At 41.5% G+C, this 26,941-nt stretch overlaps 1 protein-coding gene across 1 annotated transcript in view; it reads right to left on the bottom strand.

Moving 5' to 3' along the window:
- Window positions 1-26,941, bottom strand: part of Pign (phosphatidylinositol glycan anchor biosynthesis class N) — a 148,862-nt gene that overhangs the window by 56,575 nt on the left and 65,346 nt on the right. The window contains exon 15 of the mRNA XM_032914828.1: window positions 824-902. Within this exon, the coding sequence (XP_032770719.1) occupies window positions 824-902 (79 nt within the window). The remainder of the gene's footprint in view (window positions 1-823; window positions 903-26,941) is intronic.

Here is a 26,941-nt window from a genome sequence, read left to right as displayed (position 1 = left end):
TGTGAGCATATAAATTATATTTTACTTTCATATCACATTATGCAAATCTACTATAAAATGTCACCAAAATAACAATGTTAGAGGAGAAGAATAGGTTAGTGAGTTAGAGATGTAGTTCAGTGATACAGTGCTAGCCTAGTGTAGGAAATGCTCTGGGTCAAATACTACCAAAAAAAATGTCTAAGATTTAAAAGCATAATTAAAAATTATAAATACAGACTTATAATTATAGGTAAAGATTATAGGTAATCTTTTAAAATAGAAGTAGAATTTTTAGTAGGCAAGGTGATACATGTATGTAATCCCAACTGCTTCCGAGGCTGTGCAAACCTGACACTAGCCTGGGTGACTGAGCAATTCTCTTTAAAAAAAAAAAGTAAACAAATTAATAAATTAAATAAATAAAATAGGGTTGGGGATGCAGATCATTAAGAGAGTGTTTAATTAGCATGTACAGGACCCTATGCCCAATCCCCTGGAATGGAAACATAACACTATGCAATGCAAAGCAATGTAATACAGAAAAACAGTGAGGCAGAGGTGCTTAGAGTCAAAGCTTTAGCATGAATGTGGCCACATAAGTGGCAAATGTGGTACTCTACACCCTCACAAGAGGCTGATTAGGGACTCAAAATTGTTTTTTCATTAAAAAAAAAAAGGCAACACAGTTCCTTTCTTAAGCAATGCTAGAATACTGTACCCACGGGAAGTAAGGAGGAGTATGTCTGAGGCTAACAGTCCTCCTCAAGGAACCCCGCAGCCTGCTTGATGTGCTCCCAGGTAGAGTTCACCGGACTCTGATCCCTAGTGACTAGGTACTTACTACGTCATCAAATTTTTCTTGTTTTATGTAAGATCTTGCTTTTCTTAAAATGTCCAGCTGTTGAGAATCAGAGAGCAACCTACAAAAGAAAAGGAAAGAATAGGTTTAATGTTTCCTAACTTGGTTTCTTGCATTTCTTGCTAAATAAAGGCAGTTAAAAAAACACTGAGAAAACAGAAAACAAAACCAAGTAAAAATAAAAAGAGAGGAAACATTCAGTTAAACTTTATTGTAGCTGGATATTTGATGGTCTCTAAGAAGAGATTATGGTTAAACTTCATTTTCTTCAACCCAGATTGATTTTTTTTTTTTTTTTGGTTCTTTTTTCCGAGTTAGGGACCAACTCCAGGGCCTTGCGCTTCCTAGCAAGCGCTCTACCACTGAGCGCAAAAATCCCCAACTTTTTAGATTGATTTTATTTTCAATTTTTTTTTTGGTAGTGCTAGGAATCAAACACAAAACCTTAGACATGGTAGTTACATGTCCCGCTGATGAGCTATACCCCAATCCCTGACACAAAGCTTCAAACACCATCTACATATATGAAATCTATATAAACCATCATTCTAAAGAGACTTAAGGCCATGGAAAGAAACTGTGGAAAAAGTCAAGATAAGCATTGGACCCTGACTTCCATCTCTAAGACTTCCTGTGTGTGCTGGACATGAAGACTGGGCATCAGGTTGACACATGAGTTCACTTTTTATGCCTCACCCAAACAGGGTCTAGGAATCTACATTAGAGACGTGCTCTGGCTGAGTTTAACCAATGCTGGGAGCTAATGAGCTAGCTGAACCTATTCATTTTCACACTACAATGTGTTCAGAAAATACTAAAAAAATATAGAAAAATCAAAACTTTGTAAACCCAAAGGCATTACTAACATTATAGAAAAAAGGAAATATCAGAACAATCAACTTCATGATATGAATAAGAATGTTTAAATGCAAATTTGACTATATACTGCTTAATTAAGCTTGCACTCCTAAAGTGAATCTCCTCACATCTAACAATGCATACAAAGTTACTGAAGGCTATTGAAGTGATATATGACAATACTGTGAAAATTACATTATGTCACTTGTCTTCTTTCTGACCAGTGGTTCCCCACCTCTGATGAGACTTAAGTAAATCTTTGTAACCTGAGGTGGGATGGCCTGAAATTCATTTATTTGAGACTCTTCTCTAGAAAATGAGCATAATTCCAAATCCTGTGATTTAAAAAAAAAAAAAAAAAAAAAGCAAAAATTCATGAGCCAGAGAAGAGAAGACTACCTAGAAATTTTCTTGCATTCTACAAGAAACACTGCTTAAGAATCTACAAAGAAATCAAGAAGTTAGTCACCAGAGAATCAAATAACCCTATTAAAAAATGAGTTACAGAGGTAAACAAAGAATTCTCAGTTGAGGAGAATGGCTGAGAAGAACCTAAAGAATGTTTAACATCCTTAGTCATCAGGGAAATGCAAATCAAATCAACCCTGAGATTCCACCACACACCAGTGAGAATGGCTAAGATCAAAAAACTCAGGTGACAACAGATGCTGGTGAGGATGTGGAGAAAGAGGAACACTACTCCATTGTTGGTGGGACTGCAGACTGGTACAACCATTCTGGAAATCAGTCTGGAGGATCCTCAGAAAATTGGACATTCTACTACCTGAGGACCCAGCTATACCTCACTTGGGCATGTACCCAAAAGATGCCCCAACATATAAAAAAGACACGTGCTCCACTATGTTCATCGCAGCCTTATTTATAATAGCCAGAAGCTGGAAAGAACCCAGATGCCCTTCAACAGAGGAATGGATACAAAAAATGTGGTACATCTACACAATGGAATACCACTCAGCTATCAAAAAACAATGACTTTATGAAATTCATTAGCAAATGGTTGGAACTGAAATATCATCCTGAGTGAGATGAATCACCACAAAAGAACACACATGGCATACACTCCCTGATAAGTATTATTAGCTCAAAAACTTGGATTACTCCAAGATACTACCCAGAGACCACATGAAGTTCAACAAGAAGGATGACCAAAGTGCGGATGCTCCAGTCCTTCTTAGAAGGGGAAACAAAAATATTCACAGGAGGAGATATGGAGACATAGTTTGGAGCAGAGACTGAAGGAATGGCCATTCAGAGCCTGCCCCACTAGGGATCCAGTCCATATACATATAGCCATCAAACAAGACAATATTGCTGATGCCAAGAAGTGTATGCTGACAGGAACCTGATATAGCTGTCTCCTGAGAGGCTCTGCCAGAGCCTGACAAATACAGAGGCCAATGCTCACAGCCATCCATTGAACTGAGAATGGGATCCCTATTGGAGGAATTAGAGAAAGGATTGAAGGAGTTGAAGGGTTTTGCAACCCCATAAGAACATAGTGCCAACCAACCAGAGTTCCCAGGGACTAAACCACCATCCAAGAGTACACATGGACTAACCCATAGCTCCAGCAGAGGTTGGCCTTGTTGAGCACCAATGTGAAGAGAAGCCCTTTGTCCTGCCAAGGCTGGATCCCCAGTGTAGGGGAATGTCAGGGTGGGGAGGCAGGAAGGGGTAGGTGGCTGGGTGGGGGAACACCATCATACAAGAAGGGGGAGGGGAATGGGATAGGGGATAGCATTTGAAAAGTAAATTAAAAAACTATCCAATTAACAAAAAAGAATCTGTGTTGAGAGGCCGGAGACGTGATTCAGTGGTTAAGAGCACTTACTCCTCCTCAGAGGACCCAAGTTCAGTTCTCAGCATCCATGTCCTGTGGCTCTCAATTGCCTGTAACTGCAATTCTGGACATCCAATGCCTTTGGATACACACACACACACACACACACACACACACACCACACACAATTAAAACAAACTGAAAAGAAAAACAACCTGCTCTAATTTTTAGATCTCCCAGCTCTTTCAAACAAGGAGAACCCAATCAAGGGCTATCGTGTTTCTGACTGTGGGAGAACCCATCTCCCATGCCCACCCTCCAGAATACTTACTTAGATTTGTAAAGGAAAGGTGTCAAGAGGCAGAAATACAAAGAAAGTGAAAAAGTTACTTCAAAATATTGGTTTGGTCCCTTTGTCTATCACTAAACATTTGGAATGTTTTCCTAGAAGCTTTAGAAATTGAATTACTGAGCCAAGGGCACCAACATTTTTGTTCAGGGTTGTATCTAAACTTCCAAATTAAAAAAAAAAAAAAAAAGCCTTATAATAGTTGACCTCCTCTTCCTTGCTCTGAAAAATTCTGGTCTTCATGAATTTTCACCACATTCTCCAACTTCTTTGTAATTATTACGGCTTCCTTAATCTACTAACCTACTACTTTGTTAACTCTACTTAATTAATTCTACCTAATCTACTACTTAATCTACAGTTCAACACTCCACAGACTACTTCTATTATTTTTAATTCCTCAGAATCCCAGACATACATACATATAGACAGACATACATAGGCATGAGTGCACATGCGCACAGGAGCAAGTGCGCACACACACACATGCACACACACCCTTTTCCATTTGTCATCTATCTTGCATTCACATCTGAGTTCTTGTCCATAAAGATCTTTATGCTTTCCAAATCAAATCTTTATGACCCATTCCAAATCTCTCCTCACACCATTAGCACTTTACTGTGGGTTAATAATCAGTTTATTCCCATTCAATTACATTTTTAACTTCATGTGGGCCAAGATAATATCTTATACTTCCATTAATTTTCACAATAATACTTAGGAAAGTGCTAAGTACACAGATTGAATCAATAAATCTTAATGGATAAGATGCTATCACAGAGCCTGTGGTAGCACATGCCTATAGCTCTCAGGAGCAAAGGCAAAAGGAGCTGAGATTTAGGGCCAGTTTAGGCTTCACAGCAGGTTTCAGGAAAGAATGAGCTACAGAGTGAAACTCTGGCATTTTTTTTGTTTTATTTATAAAGCTATCAAAATGCTGTAGGCCTGTACTTCGGAAGAAAATAAAAGAATGATATAGTCATATTGTCATTCTAAAAATACTTAAGATGTACAAATTAAGTAAGAAGATAAGAATTACAGAGGAATGAGAAAACCAGTTTGAAGGAGAAGCATTTACAGCTCACCGCAGTACCTCAGGGACACTCAGGTAAGGAACAAAAGCTGGCGATAACAACATATGTTTAGTCATCCAGCAGTTGTGGAGATCTGTGCCATGGCTTATCTGGCTGGTCAGCATAACAGGATTTAGAATCCCCTAAGACAGCAGTTCTCAACTTGTGGGTAATCACCCCTTTGGAGGTCTCATATCAGATATCCTGCATGTCAGACATTTACATTATGATTTAAAACAGTCGCAAAATGACAGTTATGAAGTAGCCTGGAAATAACTTTACAGTTGGGGTCATCACAATAAGAGGAATTATAGAAAAGGCTTGCAGCATTAGTACAGTTGGGAACCAGTGCCCTAAAACATACCATTCTAGGGGTTTCCAGAGACATAAGGGGAAGATCATCCCTCAAAGTGAGTGGTACCTTCCAATGTATGCCAGAGACAGAAAAAGCAACGTCGCCTGCCTTTGCTTTTATTTATCAGGAACTGTGTCTACTGCTAATGTATTACCTCCCTCCCTATTCTAGGAGGAAAGAAACGTTCCTTTCCCTGCCCCTGAGTTCTGGGATGTCCATCACACCCAGAAAAAGCATGATTCTGACTAAGAATGGCAAGTTCAGGACAGGAAAATATATGCAAAAAACATCTCACTGGATGAGTCCTTATCCCGCTAGATACTTCTCTACCTGGTTAACCATCTTGCCTGAGTGTCATAATTTACTATTCTTTATCAAATTCAGTCCCAATCTAATATTCAGACCCACGAAGAATAGAGCCTTAAAAAATAGAGGCAAACTTCTGCTTCCCCTAAAGAACATATACTGACACAATCATTTTGGAAAATGAGAAAATATAATAAACAACATACACACAATGATCCAAAATTATACCATGTGTGTGTACGGATGCAAACACCATAAACAAAGCTAAACCCAGGGGAAGGTGCTGGCAATCCTGGAACCTGGCAGGCAGAAAGAGTCCTGGGTCTGAGGTTAGACTGTGCTACATGGAAGTTCCATGCCACCCTGAGCTCACAGAGCAAATAATAAAAAATTAAATAAATAAAAATAAAATATAAAATAAATAAAAATAAAAAATAAAAACCCACAGGAAAACCCCAACAATCACGTAACTGACAAAAACTACACATAATACAGATGTTCATCAGTAGTGAATACATAAGTGACCTGCAGGTTCACATCCTGTATAACGGTGAAAGACAACACGCAGCAGTCAAACACGGATGCCACGGTGGGGGGTGGGTAAGGAACCGGGACAAACGAGAGTATCTGAGTTCTGTACGTGAGGTTCCATGCAGGCAGCACCGGTCAGTACTATGCTGTTCTGCTTCTTCTTTTCTAACTTGACTAATTGTATTTGGTCTGGTTTTGTTGCTTACAGAATGGGGTCACTTGTCTCAGTTCTGGATGAAGATGATGTTTCAAGGTATTAATTATTTTATAAGGGATATAGATATAAGCTGTATCCTTGTCTTTTCACATATTAAACTTATTTTTACAATTTTATCAGTGTTCAAGCCTGTGAGACAGAGGAAGGAAAGAGATGGAGATACTCTCCATGATATGCTACATGTGGAGGCTAATTCACTCAGCACAATGTGTAGAGATGTCCAGAAGCAGAGCTGGAGACCAGGCGTATTTCCAGGGAGGAAGAAAAAGGAGATAATAACAGCCACCAGTGCCAAATGCCATCATTCACTCACTCACTCACTCACTCACTCACTCACTCACTCATTCATTCATTCATCCATGTACTTATTTACTGCGTTTTTGCTTTAAAGACAAGAGTTTTTCTGTGGGGCCCTAACTGGCTTGGTCCTAACTCAAGAGATCCATCTGTATCTGCCTCCTGAGTTCTGAGATTAAAGGTGGAGCAGACACTGAAGGAAAGGCCATCCAGAGACTACCCCAACTGGGGATCCATGCCATATCAGACACTAACGCAGATGACAAGAAGGGCCTGATATAGCTGTCTCCTGAGAGGTTCTGGCAGAGCCTGACAATACAGAGTCGGAGGCTCACAGCCAACCACTGAACCCCAGTGGAGGAGTTAGAGAAAGGACTGAAGGAGCTGAAAGGGTTTGCAACACCATAGGGAGAACAACAATACCAACCAATCAAACCTCCTAGAGCCCAATTACACCCTCTGAGAAACCTAGCCAGTTATATGTTCTTATCAGCACACCCACAATTTGCGGTTTAGGGTTACAGGAACCAAAAGTAGTGAAATTGGTCTTGGGTCCTGCCTGAGTGGCGTTCCCACTTGCTTGTCTTTTTAAGCCACTGCCTGGAAATAAAATTTGAGAGCTTGATCAGACAATCGACTTGCTCTCCTTCTCTGAACCTCCTGTTCCCCACTCTTGTGCCCCCTCCCAAGTCTCCGCTGAATCCCCACAGGTCGAGGCAACTGGCACCCAGACATGAGACTTGGGTATGGGGATCCAACTGAACATTGCTCACCCATGGACGACCCACCCCTCTCATAGGATCACTGCTTGTCTGAGGGCAAGAGAGAAGATCCGCACTGTGATCTCCACAGCTGCCCAATGTAAGTCCAGTCCGAGTAAAGTAAGACTGAGCAACACAATCATGGGACAGGCATTGAATGAGCAGGACTTACTCTTAAAGGGTCTTAAAGAGTCCCTCAAGGCACGAGGAACTCAGGTGAGAAAAAAGGATCTTGCTAAGTTCTTTATATTCATTGATGATGTCTGTCCTTGGTTTGCCTAAGGTGGAATTATTGATGAAAATAACATGGGCCAGAGTGAGAGGCTTTGCTGACTGAGTGGGGGTAAAAGACAGTCTTTTTTGTAATTTTACAGCAAACAAAGGCTTGCAGGCTGTAGGTCCCTTGCTGTGTGCTAAGTAGTGACAGCTCAGAGAGTTAGAGATTAAAGCTGCTTTTTAAAGAAAGTTATTTAGAAAGTCTTTCAGGATACTCATATTCCTTCTAACATGGGCTCTACAGGAATTTTGAGTTAATTTCCTGATATGACTGATTAGAAAACCCTATCAGGATCGTTGTTTAACACTATTGTTTAGCTTACTTTCCTTTTTAAAACTGTTTAATCTTCATAATGGGTGTGACTTTGAGTTTTATGGTTATATTATTACTCTGGGAAAGAGTACAAGATACAAGCTTTTCTGGTTACAGACTAAGGAACACAGTACTCTGGGAGAAAAGCGCCTTTCCTGAGCCCTTAGAGTTTCTTCAGTTTCTATTGTAATGCAAGACCCAGAACCTCAGGCCGAGTCCCAACAGGCACCTGCAAAGGTCCCTACCCTTAAAATTTACCCTTCCTTGACTAACCCCAATCCACAGCAACCGGAGAGGCCCCTCTCCCTAGGGGATTCATTATCCCTAGAAGAAAAGGCTTGTGGCCGAGAAGAAAATGAAAGCAAATTCATTAAACATCTTGCGTTCAAAAATGCAAACCCCCATCTGTCAAGCCACCTTACGGCCCCATTATAGAGGCAAGGACATTTCGGGCTATATCAAACTCTGTGCAGGCATGGGTTCTGCTCATAATATTGGCTTAGCCATTGGAGCCACCCTTGAAGACTTTACCCGAGATAGTCACCCAAAGACTTGCTTCAATTGCAAAGGAACAGCCATTTCTCTGGAGAACACAGGGCCCCTAAGGCTGAATGCACACCTCCCTCCTCCGTCCTCGATGCAAAAAAGGCAGGCATTGGGGCTTCAGAGTGCCACTTTGACTGCCTCTCAAAAACAGATGCCCAGGGTAAGAGCCTGCATCCAAGACAGGGAAACTCCCAAAGGGGCTAGCTCCTGGCCCCTAAATGGAGACAAACCCCTGGGGCTATCAGGTTTGTCCCCCCAGAAGGATAGGTTGGCCCCAGAAATATTAAAAAGTGATGAAATCCAGGGAGAGAGTCTCTCCCTGAGATCTCTTTTTCCTTTTCTCTTCACAGGTTAAGAAAAATGGATCATTCCCTGTCAAGACTTGTCTAAAGTGGTTCTTCAGAACCGAAAAGGATGTGATTTGCTCTGCCTCCAGCAAGGGGGGCTATGTGCGGCCCTTAACAGAGAATGCTGCTTCTACACTGACTATACTGGGGTAGTGAGAGATAGTATGGCTAAGGTTAGAGAAGGCTTAGAACTAAGAAACAGAACAAGAAGAGGGCTGGTTTAGGAGTTGGTTTTCCTCCTCTCCCTGGCTCATCACCCTCCCCCGACTGCCCATTTTGGGGCCACTGGTCAGTTTCTTCCTGCTCCTGGCTTTTGGGCCTTAGGCCTTTAACCAGTTCACAGGTTTTATCAAACAACAAAGTGATTCCCTGGCATCCAAGCCTCTACGAATTCATTATCAGAGACTTGATTTGGTGGACAGAGGCCTGAACGAGTCCTATGATGATCTGCCTCTTTCAGGAGCTGCATAAAGCTCAGATTTGTGCTTGCCTGTCCTGGCATGGGGACCTGCAAGGGGTGCAAGACTGGGTACTGCAAGGGGAGGACTCTATTGTCCGTTTCTGAGTCCTCTGAGAAGTAACCTGATTGCATAGAAGTTGGTGTTAAACTCTCCCTTGGTCAGATTTCACAGATAACCTTCTGTCGAGATCACCAAGACAAAAATTCCTCTCCTCCCCAAAAAGACATTGATACTGCACAAAGTGCTGGGAGGATCAGGTCAATGCTTCCCGCTCTGGTTAATGCCCATTTATCCTCATAATACAATCATCCCCAGCTGCTTACTGGCCTCATAAAAACTGTTAAAAAGGGAGGAGATGCTGGAGCCAAGCCTCAGGAATGTTTGAGGAATGTCAAGCCCCCCCTCTGAGAAACCTAGCCAAGTTATCTGTTCTTATCAGCACACCTGCAATTTGCGGTTCAGGGTTACAGGAACCAAAAGTTCCCACTTGCTTGTCTTTATAAGCAGCTACCCTGAAAAAAGTTTGAGAACTTGATCAGGCAATCCACTTGCTCTCCTTCTTGGCGCCTCCTGTCCCCCATTCTTGTGCCCCCTCCCAGGTCTCCACTGAATACCCCCACAGGTCTGGGCAGAAGTTAAATCCTTAATAAGTAATAGGATGAGAAAAATGCATTGCTTGATGAAGAGACACCAGTATCAAAAAGTGATACTGTCTTGGGAGAACAGCAAAGCACATCCAAATTCTAAAAGCCTATCATTCTATTAGTTTATTGTCATGGCCTTCCAAAGTCTTTATACGGGAAAGCTCACTGAGTTTCCACATTATGATGAAAAGAGGCATTAGAGAACCGAGTGAGGTGAAAGAGACTCCAGTTCTGCTTCAGGTCAAAGTGAGAGTCTGAGGCTCGCTGGGTCAGCAGAGCATGTAATGCTGTCTAGAGAAATTCAGTGTTTTTGTTTTAGATATTACAGAGGGCTTTTTAAATAGCTGGGTTTGAGGATTTGTCATTTCCCTTTGGAGCTGGGATGGATTTCAGCAGTGCAATATTTACCTTGCATGCATGAGACCCTGGGTTCCATGGAAGCACTTCAAATAAGCAGAGATTTCCACCATGCGGTGGTACAGACTTCTTAGGGATTGCAGAGGGGACTTGCTGGGTGAAAGCATCAGCTAGTCTTCAAAAAGGACCTGGGTTTGATTCTTAGCACTTGAACTGTGGCTCACAACCATCAGGAACTCCAGTTCCAGAACATCTGATGCCCTCTTCTGACCTCAGTGGGCATCGGGCATTCAAGTAGGGAAGAGACATAAAAAATCCACACACATAAAATATTTTTTTTTCTTTTCTTTTTTTCAGAGCTGGGGACCGAATCCAGGGCCTTGCGCTTGCTAGGCAAGCGCTCTACCACTGAGCTAAATCCCCAACCCCAAAATATTTTTTTAATTTTAAATTCTTTAACTCATATTCACCTGAGTCTATATATCCCCTCTTTAGAAAACAAACAAGTAAACAGTCAAAAATAAACAAACCAGAATTTTAAAAACACGAAACACATACATAAAAGAAAACAAAATCTATAAAAACACAAAAATTAGAAACCATAATAAGCAAAATACCAATTACACAAAAAATGCCCAAACAAGCAATATGAGATGTCTAAACAATACCACTGGGCTTGTTTCTTGTTGGCTATCCACTGCTAGGTCTGTCCTTAAATACAGGTAACAGGAAGAGAAACTGTGATCAAAATACATTGTATGAACAAACCTTTTCAGAAACGCTGAGGGACTTAAGAGATGACTCAGCAGCTAAGGTCACATACTTCTATGCAGAAGACCTGGACTTGACAGTTCAGTTCCCAAGCACCTTCATGAGCCGGCTCACAACAATCTGTAACTCCAGCTGCAAGGGATTCTGTTACCCCTGGCCAATGTGGGCACCCATACATACACACACACATACATACTCACATAGATATAATTAAAACCAATAAAGGTTCACACTATGCTGGAGTATTATTCCACCTGGAGAGAAATAATTAAATAAACCACAGAACACAAGCAATCACAGACTGATATTCTAAACTGACCAGGCACGCCACAGAACTGACATTATTTTATTAACTAGATTACAAATACATATGAGACCAAAGACTACTTAAAGTTCATTAAATTTATTAAAACATCTAGTAGCAACTCCTTAAAGTGAAAGTACTGAACAGTATATCATTGGGGGCAGAAGGGACGATGAAAGAATATTGCACTTAGAAGCCTGGATTCAAGTTCAGCTCTCTACACCATACAGCACCACAATAAAAGACTCGGAAGATGACTTCATCCGCCATTGAGAAAACCACGCTTCACTCTACATGATGGCTGCTGTCAATACACAGCAAGATATCGGTCTGGCTAGATCCTAAAATCCATTATTCTGAGGACAAAGTATAAGTTCTGAACATGCACACATGACTAATCTGCTTACTGCCATTTTCACTCTTCTAGACATAGGCTTAATCTTCCAAGTGTCTGCTCCAATACAGTTCTGAAATACTGTGTTTCTATTCAGTCTTTTGTGCCACGGGAAAAATTCATTTTATATCTTACCTATAGTCTGTGTTAATAAGCTTTCCTTTCACAAAATGTATCGCAGAAAACTATCTACAGTGCTTCTTCTCTTTACAATCTCTTCTCAACAGAAAATATGGGTTATTTTTTCTTGTTTTCTGAAAAATGAATCCTATTCTTTACCATGAGGAATTATTTCCATTCTAATTTCCACAAACCTAATATAATAATCCCATCATTATACAAAATGGACAAGCTGTGCTTGTCGTACTCACTGCTAAGATCTCTGTGGTATTTTCTGCAGAACTCGGAGTTGGACACGGCCTATAAATGCTAGGCAAGCATACATGATGAAGCCCCAGCCCCAGCCCTAGTAAGACCTTAATTCACCTGGAACCACTGTTTTCACCTTGTTGTACATAAATCAGAACAAATAATTCAAAAAATCATGACAATTCTGAGTAAGTTATAAAAGTTTCATGACAGCTGTAAAAGCGGTACACACTATATCTAATGAACTGTGTATACAAACTGGAGTACACAGACGGATGGATAGTTGCTCTTAGGAGGCAGGCAATCCTAACAAACCAACTCTGAACCTGTGGGCTCAAGCAATCTTTCTGCATCAGCCTTCCGAGTAGCTGGCAGCTCCAAGGTACAGCGACCACGCCCAGTACAAACTACACTGTATAATGGGTTTGATGGAGCCAGGGTGAGGAGCCCCCAGAGTACAGATCAGAGGAACAACCCAGAGGGACATTCGTGAGGCCTGAGTTCAAGTCACACACATGCACAACAGCAAACCCTCTACGCATCACAGCAGAAAAGACAAACTATCAGAGCTTCAGAATTTGCAGAGCTTAGAGGAGAGATAGGACCTGCCTCTGCCCCCTTCAGTCCCATGTGATCTATGCTAATGTGTGGTAATGGAGTCCTCACAAACCACCTTTGATGATGACAAGATTTGTCTGTGGTTAAAATATATAAACCAAGAGGTGGAGAGGTGGCTTAGTGGTTAAGAGCACAGGCTGCTCTTGCAGAGGACTGAGATTCAATGTCTCACATCCACATGGTGGCTCACAGAAGCTGCAACTCCAATTCCAAGAGATCCAGAGTCCTTTTCTGGCCTCTATGGGCACTGGGCATGCATGCAGTACATATGCATACATGTAAGTAAGCACTCATGTCAAAGTAAGAATAGGTCAATCTTTTTAAAATGTGTAGACACAGAAAGAGCTGGAGCCCACAGAGACTTGTGTGATCAGACCATAGGGCTAGAAACACACAGAGCTACTGGGCCATGGAGGGCATTTTGGAACAGATGGGGCCATAGGAGAGCAACAAGAGGAACAAGTAAGTATTCCGTCAAGAACCACTGTACCCAGTTCTTGGAGAGACACGCTGGCTCAGGATATGACTGGGACCTCACATGTGGCACCTTAAAGCAAAGAACAGAAACAGACCTGACAAGAGTTTATTCAGGCCGGTGTGAGTGGGAATTCCTCTCTACTTTGGTACTCCTGAGGTAGATTTAGAGTCACTAAGTATTCTGATAAAATATTCACTAAATCTAAAAACAGGTACATTCCATTACCGCATCCAGATCTATTACCCCTTTGCTACAGCATTCCTTAGAGTAGTTAACATGAGGTGTCTGCAGGGGGTGGTGGAGTAGAAGTTTCCATCCTGGGATTCTATGCGAGAGAAGCGTCATGCAGCAAAGCAGAGTATAATTCCCCAGTATCAACACACTGGCAGTCTCAATGGCTAAAGAAATTCTTGGTTCTGCTAGGCTCTTTATCATAGAGGAATTTGATCTGATAGTGACGTCTCTGTTTGATAGACCAGCACTGGAGAAGATCGGCATTCTATATCTGGAGTGCCCCACCTTAGGAAGGGGCCTTGGTTTAAATCTGCACTGCTACAGAGACCTGAATAGTCTCAACAAGACAGTCTATGGACATCCTGCCACCATGTCTAGGTAGAAGATGAGTACGTGTGGAGTGGGGAGCTTCAGACAGATTCATTGAGAATAACAAGGAACAGTGAGTCCAATCTATGTAGCCCAGTGTCCATGCCCTCACATTCAGTAGCAAGGAGCCATCACCTGCGGGTTACTGTGCAGAAGGGAGTTAGACCATGGCTGGCAATTGCTTAGGCACAGGGCCTGCCTCCTTACCACTGATGTAGTTTGTTGTTGGTCTAGGAGCTCGGTCCATGTCCAGACCCCTAGATCTCTGCTGGGCAGTTCCTGCTGTCTGCCTGAAAGCAGAGCACGAGGCTCCCTGGCTTACCCCTGTCTCATGATCTGATCCTATACTTAAATGGTAGTAAGGGCCTCACTAGAAAATTCATTAATCTGATAAATACTTTCAGTCAAGCAGCTGGGTAAAAATCAATATACAAAATCAGTTACTTTTCTGTCAACCAGTAAAGATCACGTTAAGAATCAAAACAAATCCCACTCACAATAGCAAAACAAAATACTTTTAAGAATAATCTTTAAAGAAAGAGGTGAAAGACCTCTAAATGATAACAATAAAGGAGGAAACATAAAACAAACAAACAAAAAACCCGAGAGAGAAAAAGAAAAGACCTCCCAGGTTTGTGGATCAAAAGAACTGATACTGTTAAGAATAGCTACATTACCAAAAGCTATCACCAGACTCACTGGAATCTTCATCAAAATGACAATCACTGCAGATACAGAAAACAGATCCTAGAATGTATACAGAAGCACAGAAGAAAGAGTGTGAGTTGGCAATGCAGTCCTAAGGAAGAGAACCAGTGCTGAAGACAGCTCAATAGCCAATGTCAAACTATACTGGAGAGCCACAGCAACAAAACCAGGAGACAAGTGGAATAACAGCAGGCATGGAGATCAGTGGAACAAAACAGAGGACCCAGAAACAAGCTCACAAAACTACAACTTGTTTGTTTTATTTATTCTTCTATTTAATTAGTATTTTTAATCACCCCCTTCTGGCATTCTTAGGTAGGCACCTACATGTATATGGCACACACACACACACACACACACACAGGGGGGGGGGCAGACAGACAGGCAGACAGAGACAGAGAGGGAGGAGACAGGAAGTGTTAAAAATAAATCTTAAAAACAAAAACTGCATTGAGAGTCCTTGTTACTCTAGTCAGAAGCTAGCATCATTAAAACATAAAACATTAAATGCTGGCCAGGATGCAGAGAATGGGGTATGAGAGCATGGTTAGTGGGAATCAAGTTCGGTAGACTGGCTACAGGAATCAGCATGAATACATCACATAAAAAATAACAAGGAAAAAAAAAAAGGAAGGAAGTTCTACTCTGAGTTACTCATCTGAAGGAATCAGAATATGTAACTCAAATACCAATGCATCCATGTTAATTCACAACAGCCAAGTTATGGGATCAGCCTAAATGTCTGTCCACAACTGATTGATTTACATATAAAATGTGCTAATATACAGAACAGAGTGCCATTCAGCCATAAACAAATCATGCCATTTGTAGAAAAATGGAGGAAACTTAAGAATATATTGAATGTCTGACTCAAACATCACGTTTTCTCTGATATGTGGATATATACTTTTTTAAAAGAACCAGTGAGATGATTTAGCAGCACAATTGTATTTGTTGCTAAGCCCGACAACCTGAGCTCCAATCCCCAAACCCATATGATGGAAGGACGGAACCAACTTCTATAGGCTGTCCTCTGATCTCACTCACTATATTTTCCCACAGCACTTGAGTACACACACACACACACACACACACACACACACACACACACACTTTAAAGAGGAAAGAAATGGCTGGCAAGGTGATTCGGTGGTTATGAGCACTTGCAGCTCTTCTAGAGGACCTAAGTTTGATTTCCACACCCACTTTAGTGGTTCCCAGCACCACCTAGAACTACGGCTGTAAGGGATCTGATACCATCTTCTGGACTCTGTGGGTATCTGCACTCATGTTTGCACTAACATACACACATATACACACAGATATATACACGCCTACCAACCTTCTTTCAGTCTTGAAAATCAGAAAGAAAAGAAAATGTAAGTTAGATGGGCTAGCTGAATGACAGTGCTGAGAGTCTGCAATAGCAGTACTCAGGACAGAGAGGCACGGCAGGAGGCAAAAGGGCTGCAAAATGGGAGTCTGTATTAAACAATCAAAAAAGAAGGAGAGAGGCAGCTGTATGGGTCAAATAAAAGAAATGGTCACACCCCTCTCCCCAATTGGCTAAAATGAAAAAGTCTTCCCAAGTCATTATTAAAACAAATATATTTAGGAAGGCTTCACTTCAAATGCAAATTTCTCTCATTAACCCAAACCAATATAAAAGTGCTTTCTCCTTTCAATGCAATGGCTGCATTGGAACAGAAGTCTGTCCCTCTGTACTACCACCTCTAATTCTCCTGTCCCTCCCTATGAGTCTACTGCCTGGTTCCTAGTGGATTCACCTTGCTGGCTTCAGACTATTTTCCCATGGAGGCTGTCAGCTGCTATTGCCCAGGCCTTCTCTCTCCTTGAAAGCTGAGTCCTCAGCTGGGTACAACTGCCACACTCTGATGTTTCATATCCACCTGTAGCACTTCTGAGCACAGGGGTCTGTGGTGCACTGCATGTGAGTAGGCACACTGGCTGTCACTTCTGAGCACAGGGGTCTGTGGGTGCACTGCATGTGAGTAGGCACACTGGGTGTCACTTCTGAGCACAGGGGTCTGTGGGTGCACTGCATGTGAGTAGGCACACTGGGTGTCACTTCTGAGCACAGGGGTCTGTGGTGCACTGCATGTGAGTAGGCACACTGGGTGTCACTTCTGAGCACAGGGGTCTGTGGTGCACTGCATGTGAGTAGGCACACTGGGTGTCACTTCTGAGCACAGGGGTCTGTGGTGCACTGCATGTGAGTAGGCACACTGGCTGTCACTTCTGAGCACAGGGGTCTGTGGTGCACTGCATGTGAGTAGGCACACTGGCTGTCACTTCTGAGCACAGGGGTCTGTGGGTGCACTGCATGTGAGTAGGCACACTGGCTGTCACTTCTGAGCACAGGGGTCTGTGGGTGCACTGCATGTGAGTAGGCACACTGGGTGTCACTTCTGAGCACAGGGGTCTGTGGGTGCACTGCATGTGAGTAGGCACACTGGGTGTCACTTCTGAGCACAGGGGTCTGTGGTGCACTGCATGTGAGAGGCACACTGGGTGTCACTCTGAGCACAGGGGTCTGTGGTGCACTGCATGTGAGTAGGCACACTGGCTGTCACTTCTGAGCGCAGGGGTCTGTGGGTGCACTGCATGTGAGTAGGCACACTGGGTGTCACTTCTGAGCACAGGGGTCTGTGGTGCACTGCATGTGAGTAGGCACACTGGGTGTCACTTCTGAGCACAGGGGTCTGTGGGTGCACTGCATGTGAGTAGGCACACTGGGTGTCACTTCTGAGCACAGGGGTCTGTGGTGCACTGCATGTGAGTAGGCACACTGGCTGTCACTTCTGAGCACAGGGGTCTGTGGGTGCACTGCATGTGAGTAGGCACACTGGGTGTCACTTCTGAGCACAGGGGTCTGTGGGTGCACTGCATGTGAGTAGGCACACTGGGTGTCACTTCTGAGCACAGGGGTCTGTGGTGCACTGCATGTGAGTAGGCACACTGGGTGTCACTTCTGAGCACAGGGGTCTGTGGTGCACTGCATGTGAGTAGGCACACTGGCTGTCACTGCTTCCAAAGGGAGCTGAGCACTGACTTCCTGCACATCTGCATGTCTGTCTCGCATTCCTCTCAGAGGTACAAACAAAGCCTCTTCCTGACAATGCCTTACCATACTCAATCACGGTTGCTATAAATTTCCATCTACCACAGGGTTTGAAGCTCTGCAAGAGTTCTTCTAAAAACAATCTGCGCTCATGCTATACCGATTAGTTCTTAGCATACTGTGCAGTTGGTTTCTGTTCTAGTTGTTTGCTTTGCTATTTTTCTGTTTCCATGGGGCTTTGAGTCCAGTGAAGGTGGCCCTATTTATTTTCCAGCATCAAATACAGGGTCTAGCACAAAACAGGCAAACCATAAATACTAGTTAAGTATTCATGTAGTTAAAAGCATTGCAGATTACTTCTTGGCAATGGCTTAAATTGATGACAACCTTGAGCTATCGCCCTCTGCTGGGAGTCACACTGACCCCAAGACCTTGTACTGAGGTCCTAACCCCTGGTACTCAGAAGAGTAATTTTATCTGAAAATAGAGTCTGTGAAGATTGTAGTTTAGGTATTAGGTGTTCCCAAAGGCCCATTTGCTAAAGGCTTGGGTCCTTAACTTGGCACTGCTAGAAGGCAGTAAAGGCTTTTAAGGGCCTAGGCCATGCATAATGGCACAGATCTGCCGTCACACACTTAAGAGGCACAGACAAGGGGGATCAGGAACACAAAGCTGAACTTGGCCATACTACAAGTTCAAAGAGTGCCTGGGCTACATGAGAGACTGTCTCCAAACAAAAAGAATGAAAGGCAGGGTCTAGAGGGAAGTTTTGGATCACTGGGCAAGCACCCTTAAAGAAGCTTTGGAGTGCAGTCACTTTAAGCTCACAAGCCACTAAGCAAGGAGCTTGATCCACCAAACACTCCCTGCCTGCCAGGATACATTACTTCCTCATCACAGGGCCAATTGAGCTGACTGGACATGGAGTGAAACCTCCAAAACCATGAGCCAAAATAAAATACTCTTTCTTGGTGTATCTCAGGAATTTTGTTACTGTCATGGAAAGTTAACTAACACACAGCTGCAATGAACTAATACTGGCTTGAAATAATCCTAATTCCAATGACTGCTACCCTTAATAAGACTGTGAAATATCCACAAGTGTGCACACATGCACATGCACACACGCACGCACATGTGTATGCATGTATTAACACATGGGGAAATGCCATGTGAGAACAGTCTCGAATGATCCCTCTAAAAGGCAAATACACCTAGGGTTACAGGCAACCACAAGAAGCTATGTGGAACAAGAAAGGATCCCTTCTCAAGAGACTCAGGAAGGAGCAGAGTCTTGACAATATTTTAATATTAAAAATAGTCTCTAGACAGACAGATAGACCAATGGAATAGAATTGAAGACCCAGAAATGAACCCACATACCTATGGGCACTTGATTTTTGACAAAGGAGCCAAAACCATCAAATGGAAAAAAGATAGCATTTTCAGCAAATGGTGCTGGTTCAACTGGAGGTCAATATGTAGAAGAATGCAGATCGATCCATGCTTATCACCGTGTAAAAAGCTTAAGTCCAAGTGGATCAAGGACCTCCACATCAAACCAGATACACTCACACTAATAGAAGAAAAACTAGGGCAGCATCTCGAACACATGGGCACTGGAAAAAATTTCCTGAACAAAACACCAATGGCTTATGCTCTAAGATCAAGAATCGACAAATGGGATCTCATAAAACTGCAAAGCTTCTGTAAAGCAAAGGACACTGTGGTTAAGACAAAGCGGCAACCAACAGATTGGGAAAAGATCTTTACCAATCCTACAACAGATAGAGGCCTTATATCCAAAAATATACAAAGAACTCAAGAACTTAGACCGCAGGGAGACAAATAACCCTATCAAAAAATGGGGTTCAGAGCTAAACAAGAATTCACAGCTGAGGGAACCCGAATGGCTGAGAAACATTTAAGAAATTTTCAACATCTTTAGTCATAAGGGAAACACAAATCAAAACAACCCTGAGATTTCACCTCACACCAGTGAGAATGGCTAAGATCAAACACTCAGGTGACAGCAGATGCTGGCGAGGATGTGGAGAAAGAGGAACACTCCTCCATTGTTGGTGGGATTGCAGACTGGTACAACCATTCTGGAAATCAGTCTGGAGGTTCCTCAGAAAATTGGACATTGAACTACCTGAGGACCCAGCTATACCTCTTTTAGGCATGTACCCAAAAGATGCCCCAACATATAAAAGAGACACGTGCTCCACTATGTTCATAGCAGCCTTATTTATAATAGCCAGAAGCTGGAAAGAACCCAGATGCCCTTCAACAGAGGAATGGATACAGAAAATGTGGTACATCTACACAATGGAATATTACTCAGCTATCAAAAACAATGACTTTATGAAATTCATAGGCAAATGGATGGATCTGGAAAATATCATCCTGAGTGAGGTAACCCAATCACAGAAGAACACACATGGTATGCACTCATTGATAAGTGACTATTAGCCCAAATGCTTGAATTGCCCTAGATGCACAGAACACATGAAACTCAAGACGGATGATCAAAATGCGAATGCTTCACTCCTTCTTTAGAAGGGGAACAAGAATACCCTTGGCAGGGAATAGAGAGGCAAAGATTAAAACAGAGGCAGAAGGAACACCCATTCAGGATCTGTCCCACATGTGGCCCATACATATACAGCCACCCAATTAGACAAGATGGATGAAGCAAAGAAGTGCAGGCCAACAGGAACTGGATGTAGATCTATCCTGAGAGACACAGCCAGAATACAGCAAATACATAGGCGAATGCCAGCAGCAAACCACTGACCTGAGAACGGGACCCCGTTGAAGGAATCAGAGAAAAAGGACTGAAAAGAGCTTGAAGGGGTTGAGACCCCATATGAACAACAATGCCAACCAACCAGAGCTTCCAGGGACTAAGCCACTACCCAAAGACTATACATGGACTGACCCTGGGCTCCAACCTCATAGGTAGCAATGAATAGCCTAGTAAGAGCACCAGTGGAAGGGGAAGCCCTTGGTCCTGCCAAGCCTGAACCCCAGTGAACGTAATTGTTGGGGGGGATGGGGAGGGAAACACCCATATAGAGGGGGAGGGGGAGGGGTTAGGGGATGTTTGCCCAGAAACCGGGAAAGGGAATAACATTCGAAATGTAAATAAGAAATACTCAAGTTAATAAAAAAAAAAAAAGTCTCTAGAACTAAGAAAAAACTTTTGTAATGTGAAAAAGTCAGGTTATGATAGCATGCAACACTAAGAATCTTCTTGTGCCATGCCAAAATTCAGGGGCTTAGAAAGGCAAGGCAAGGCCTCTCTTTTATCCATCTCCCCTGGTGCATACCAAGAAGAAACTAACAACTTTAAGTTGTTAGTCCACATAGTCATCTTGAAGGAAAACTTCCTTACTGGCTACATCTTTTAATGCGAAATCATTTTAAAAGAATCTGTGATTGTCACCACTAGCCTGCCCTACATTGTAAACTTTAAGATAGGGCTACAAAGCAAGACCCTGTCTCAGGAGATCACCTCCAACAAAAGAACATATGATCCACATGTTAGGCGTATGAGAAGACAGAAATGGGTATTCTAACCAGCCCACACTGTCCCCTAGAAGGGTTATCATTCTTTCCTATTTCACAACTATTGGGACGCTGTAAAATAAAGAATTTTAGGATTATCAGTAATGTTCATTCTTTAGGGTGAATTAGTATTTGGAGAACAAGGAGTTTTACATGTTTATTGTTAAAAATTTTATTACAAAAGTATTTCACTTGTAAATAGCCATGGCCTAATATTTTTTTTTCTTTTTTTCGGAGCTGGGGACCGAACCCAGGGCCTTGTGCTTGCTAGGCAAGCGCTCTACTACTGAGCTAAATCCCCAGCCCCGGCCTAATATTTTATAACAGCCATTCATTCCTTTTTAGGATAGCTATCTAGACAGAGGGGAACTGTTGGAGATTTGTTCTAATGCTTTGATTCAATTGGGAATCTGCATGTCCAAACGCTGAAGATCCTTGTCCCCAACTGATTTTTGATTGACCTATAAAGATGCCAGCAGCCAATGTCTGGGTAAAGGGAGACAGGGCGGGACCCTTAGATTTCTGTGGGCTAGGACACAGGAAGGAGGAGATGCAGAGTCTCCATGACTCACAGGAGAGAGATGGACTGATTCAGAGCTGCAGAGGGAAGATCATCTGAAACGTAGATGGAAAGGGAAAGCGGTTCCGGAAGGGCTGCTGGGAAGTGTCTTGGGCAGCAAAGAGCAGCATCACAGAAGATAATAGGGCAGCAAAGTTAAAGTAGAATTAGAAGGTGTTGAGCCTGGAATACAGGAGGGAAAGGCATGCTAGTCGAGGGAGGATTAGAACTGCCCAGCCGTGGAGTACCCAAGGCATTTCAAAACTAAGCTAATCTGTGTGTGACCTTCACTTGTGGATCCAAAGAGCTGCTGGGCAGGAGGCAGGAAGGTGCCCCACTAGAAGCATAAAGCAGAGCAGCAAAATTCACTGCTACAGGAAAACATCTCATGAAAACAGAAGCAGAAACAAGGGCAAAAGTTATTTGTGGGTCAAGTTTCTTTCCTTAACATGACCACTGGTGCAGAATCATCAATCATGTCTGTGAGAACGAATCATTTCCTAAGCACATATGTAACTTATGAAAGTTGTTTTTAAAAACTGACATCAGCTTAATGAAGAAATAGTGTGCCTTGTAAATGATTAGGTTATAGTGTAAATGATTAGAAATAGTGTAAATGATTAGGTGACACAATGAAAGGTTTCTCTCCAACCCAGTGTATGCATGTGATCTACATGAGAGCCTTTCAAGGAAGCAAATATATGAGATGGAAGCAATACTGACCATGTTAGAGGAAAATACATTGAATTGTCTAAATATAATTTACATTTGTAAGTACTTACTACTTACATAATAAGTTTGAAAAAAGACATTATAGATGATCATTCTCCTGTGTTGGTGCATAGCTCCTGCCTGGGTCTACTGTCCTCAGTAGCATCTTATGAAAACCCTAAGTCCTCTTTCTCACTGTGCGGCATTATTTTTCTTCAAATTTTGTTTTGATTATTTTAGATATTCTGTGTGTGCCAAGCTGACCTTGGACTAGCAGCAAGCTCCCTGCTGGTCCTCACTGCTGTATCACAGACTTGTATCACCATGCCCAGAAAAACTGAGCCTTTCCTCCTTTGGGGCAGTGAGAGAGCATTTCCCATTTCTTTTAATCATGTAGTGCCACCTGCTGGTTGTGCCTTGTATACAATCAGCATTTACAACACAGCATTAGCCTAGAGGTTTTTATTTCTTCCGTTTGTCAAAAGAAATATTTCATAATTTTTATTCCTTTTTCCCCAGAAGTATCTGAAATTAAACAGTAAACTACTTATTTAAGATAAAACAGAACATACAACTACAGTAAGAACTAACTGGACTCTAAAATATCTATGTGTTTTTTAAATGCAGATGGTATAGCTGTAGAACATTTATTGGATTTAAGAAGTAAAAAATAAAAACATCTGTAACATTCAGATGCTAGGAATCAAAAATTTTTTTGGGAGGGTAAATATACTGAACACTAAATGCCAGGCTAATACATATAGTCACTGCTTTCAAATTCACCTTTTTTCAATATACTTCAAGGCAAGAAAAAAGTTTTAAGGCATAAAAGTAAACATTCTTTTAAAATGTAATTTCTTTTATGTCATATATAACTTTTCAAGTAATAGAAAAATTATTTTCAATGTAATATTATTTCTGATTCAAATATCTTCCAATTCCATGTAATTAAATATTAAGCTACAATGCTAATATCCTCACGATACTATTAACTAAGCATATATAGTTCATGCTTTTCCTCATGCATTCACAGAACTGCTGCACACACACTTCTGTGATTAACTCTATAATGTCTACTTTTTTTCACATAGCTTACAAGCATCCTCATGTAGGTACAGATGCGCTCACTACAATTTCCTCCTTATTGCCATCAACTGGCTCACAATAAACATCGCCATTCTTATCTAACCCACCTCCTATTAATAAAGACATTTCCAGACATTTCCACTAGAATAATTTCTCTATATACTTATCTCAGAATACACTGTCAAAAGAAAACCATTCGGTACAGTTTGGGTATATGTACTTTAAACTATTACTACAAAACCACACTACAAGGTAGTTAGGAGTACAAGAGACTGTGGAGAGGGGTCTGTCTGGTTTCAGATTAGGATTAGAATTAGGGTTAGAAATCTCAGAGAAGGGGCTGGAGAGATGGCTCAGTGGTTAAGAGCTCTGACTGTTCTTCCAAACGTCCTGAGTTCAAATCCCAGCAACCACATGGTGGCTCACAACCATCTGTAATGGGATCTGATGCCCTCTTCTGGTGTGTCCTAAGAGAGCAACAGTGTACTCACTCACATAAAATAAACAAATCTTTAAAAAAAAAATTTAAAAAAAGAAAAAAAAATCTCAGAGAATTTATTTTGTTGTGCCTGATTTTACCTGTAAAGGAGGGAAAATAATAGGAACTGCTTCGTAGAATAAGGGAATAACCTTTTCAAATATATGTGAAAACACAAAACAATATTTAATGACTAGTAAATGCTCAACAAATATGAGGTCGATATTTCATAACAACCATCTCTGCATTCTCTTGGTGAATTTTAGGCATAATTTTCCATTTCATTAAAGTAATATATTTTTCTACTGATGTATAAAAAGTTTTGTTTACCAATCACAGAAAAACACACATGGTATGCACTCATTGATAAGTGGCTATTAGTCCAAATTACCCTAGATGCATAGAACACATGAAACTCAAGAAGGATGACTAAAATGCGAATGCCTCACTCCTTCTTTAAAAGGGGAACAAGAATACCCTTGGCAGGGAATAGGGAGGCAAAGTGTAGAACAGATGCAGAAGGAACACCCATTCAGAGCCTGCCCCACATATGACCCATACATATATATATACAGCCACCAAACTAGATAAGATGGATGAAGCAAAGAAGTGCAGGCCGACAGGAGCCGGATGTAGATCTCTCCTGAGAGACACAGCCAGAATACAGCAAATACATAGGTGAATGCCAGCAGCAAACCACTGAACTGAGAACGGGACCCCCGTTGAAGGAATCAGAGAAAGAACTGGAAGAGCTTGAAGGGGCTCGAGACCTCATATGAACAATGCCAACCAACCAGAGCTTCCAGGGACTAAACCACTACCAAAGACTATACATGGACTGACCCTGGGCTCCAACCTCATAGGTAGCAATGAATAGCCTAGTAAGATCACCAGTGGAAGGGGAAGCCCTTGATCCTGCCAAGACTGAACCCCCAGTGAACGTGATTGTTGGGGGGAGGGTGGTAATGCGGGGAGGATGGGGAGGGGAAGTCTATATAGAAGGGGGATGTTGGCCCGGAAACCAGGAAGGGGACATAACAATCAAAATATAAATAAGAAATACTCAAGTTAATAAAGATAAAAAGGCACAGAGGTCAGTCTGGGATGCCATTCTTATTTTCTTTTCCTTTTCCTTTTTCTTTTTTCTTTTTTTAAGACAGATCTCTCATTGGAAGAATTCTGAAAGATATCTGGCTAGCACGTCCCAGGAATCTGCCTGTCTCTAATTCTACAATGCCGAGAGTACAAACATAAACCACCACAACTGGCTTTTTTTCTCTTTTTTCTAACAGGTTTTTGGAAACCACACTCAGAAACTCAGACTTAAATAGTAAGTACTCTATTGCCTGAGCTATTTCCCTCACCTGATGGATAAAGTTCTCACAAATTATAATGCTTGTTACATACATAGTCTATAAATGTTTTCTCCAAATCTGAAAATAATTTAATCTTTATGGTTTATTTTATGTAGCACAACATTTTAGCTCAGATATGATTAAGCTGTTTTTCTTCCTTATTGCTGTTATATTTTTGTTTTATGGATTTTACACTGTTGCTTTTTAAAAACTTTTTTTTCATTTTTAATTAATGTGGAGTTTAATTTATGACTGAAGTAAGGTAGGGGACCTGGCCATATTTTTTCAAGGCAAAGGTAATGTGCTGTGTGTAAGTCTTCTCCTCACTGATCTAGAATGCTACCTGTAATCAAAACCAAGTATCACATAGATAGCAACCTCTTTATGTATTACCAAGTCAGTCTGGATAATCGCATGCTATACGTGTACTAATATTGCCTTGTAAGTAGCTTTAGAATGCATTTCCTGTCTAGTAAAGAAAATCTGTCTTGTTCTTCCTCAGTATTAGTTAAGCTATTCTTGAAATTTTTCTCTATATAAAGTTTAAAAAACATTTTGAACCACATGAAAAATTAATAACTATTTTAGACAGTGTTAATATTGTATGATAGTTAACATTATTAATCAATAACTATTTACATTTTAATATGTCCAGAGTAAACTTTGGAGCTTTTTCCACAATACAATTTCCTATCATGTTTTAGCTTTGCTATGAATGGTATCCTTTATCCTGTTGCATATTCTATTCGATTAGTACCAAAGATTACAACATTTGTTGTTCGAATTTCTTTCTTGAGATGACAGCCTCAGTATGCTGCTTCTCAGAAAGTCTCAAACTCATGACCTTGAACAAATATACAAGCAGTATTTCAAGAGCAGGAAAACAAAATACCACTGGATAACTGCATGCTTTGTGTTTGGGCACTTTTTTTTTTTTTTAATCTTGTTGGGAGCTGTTGCTAATTTTGAATTTTGGGGATGTTGTTCTTTTGGAGAGAAAAAGAACAAGAAGTTAGGTGGGTAAGAAGGTGGGCAGAATCTGGGGGAAGTTGGGAAAGGGGAAAGAATATCATCAAAATACAAAGTACAAGAAACTTTTTAAACAAAAATGTCAATGGAACAGAACTACATAATGATAATGGGAAAATACCCTTCTGGGTCCTCAGTTCACAATCTGGAGGGACAAAACACCTTGACCCATTTGCTTTAACTATCCCAGCAGCTTTCCCCACACACATTCTTAACACTAAGCCATGACTCATCACCTAACACACTCTCTGTTGACTGGCTACTGTCTCTAGTTCTCCTGTCCTCAGCCTGGTCACCTCACTACTTTTACTTCCTTTGTTAGCCCTTGTGACTGCCATAATCCACTATCTAAATCTCTATGCTACTCACTCAGTAGACAGGATCTTTTTTTTTTTTTCATGTTCGAACTTGTGTTTAATACCCAAGTGTGACTTATCTCTTGCCTCCCAGCATCTTTCTTTTTTCTTTTCTTTTTTTTTTTTTATTA

Source organism: Rattus rattus, chromosome 10 (assembly GCF_011064425.1).
Source record: "Rattus rattus isolate New Zealand chromosome 10, Rrattus_CSIRO_v1, whole genome shotgun sequence".
Lineage (NCBI taxonomy): Eukaryota > Metazoa > Chordata > Mammalia > Rodentia > Muridae > Rattus > Rattus rattus.
The sequence above is the reverse complement of the archived record's forward strand: the minus strand, read 5'-3'. Positions and strand labels throughout refer to the sequence as shown.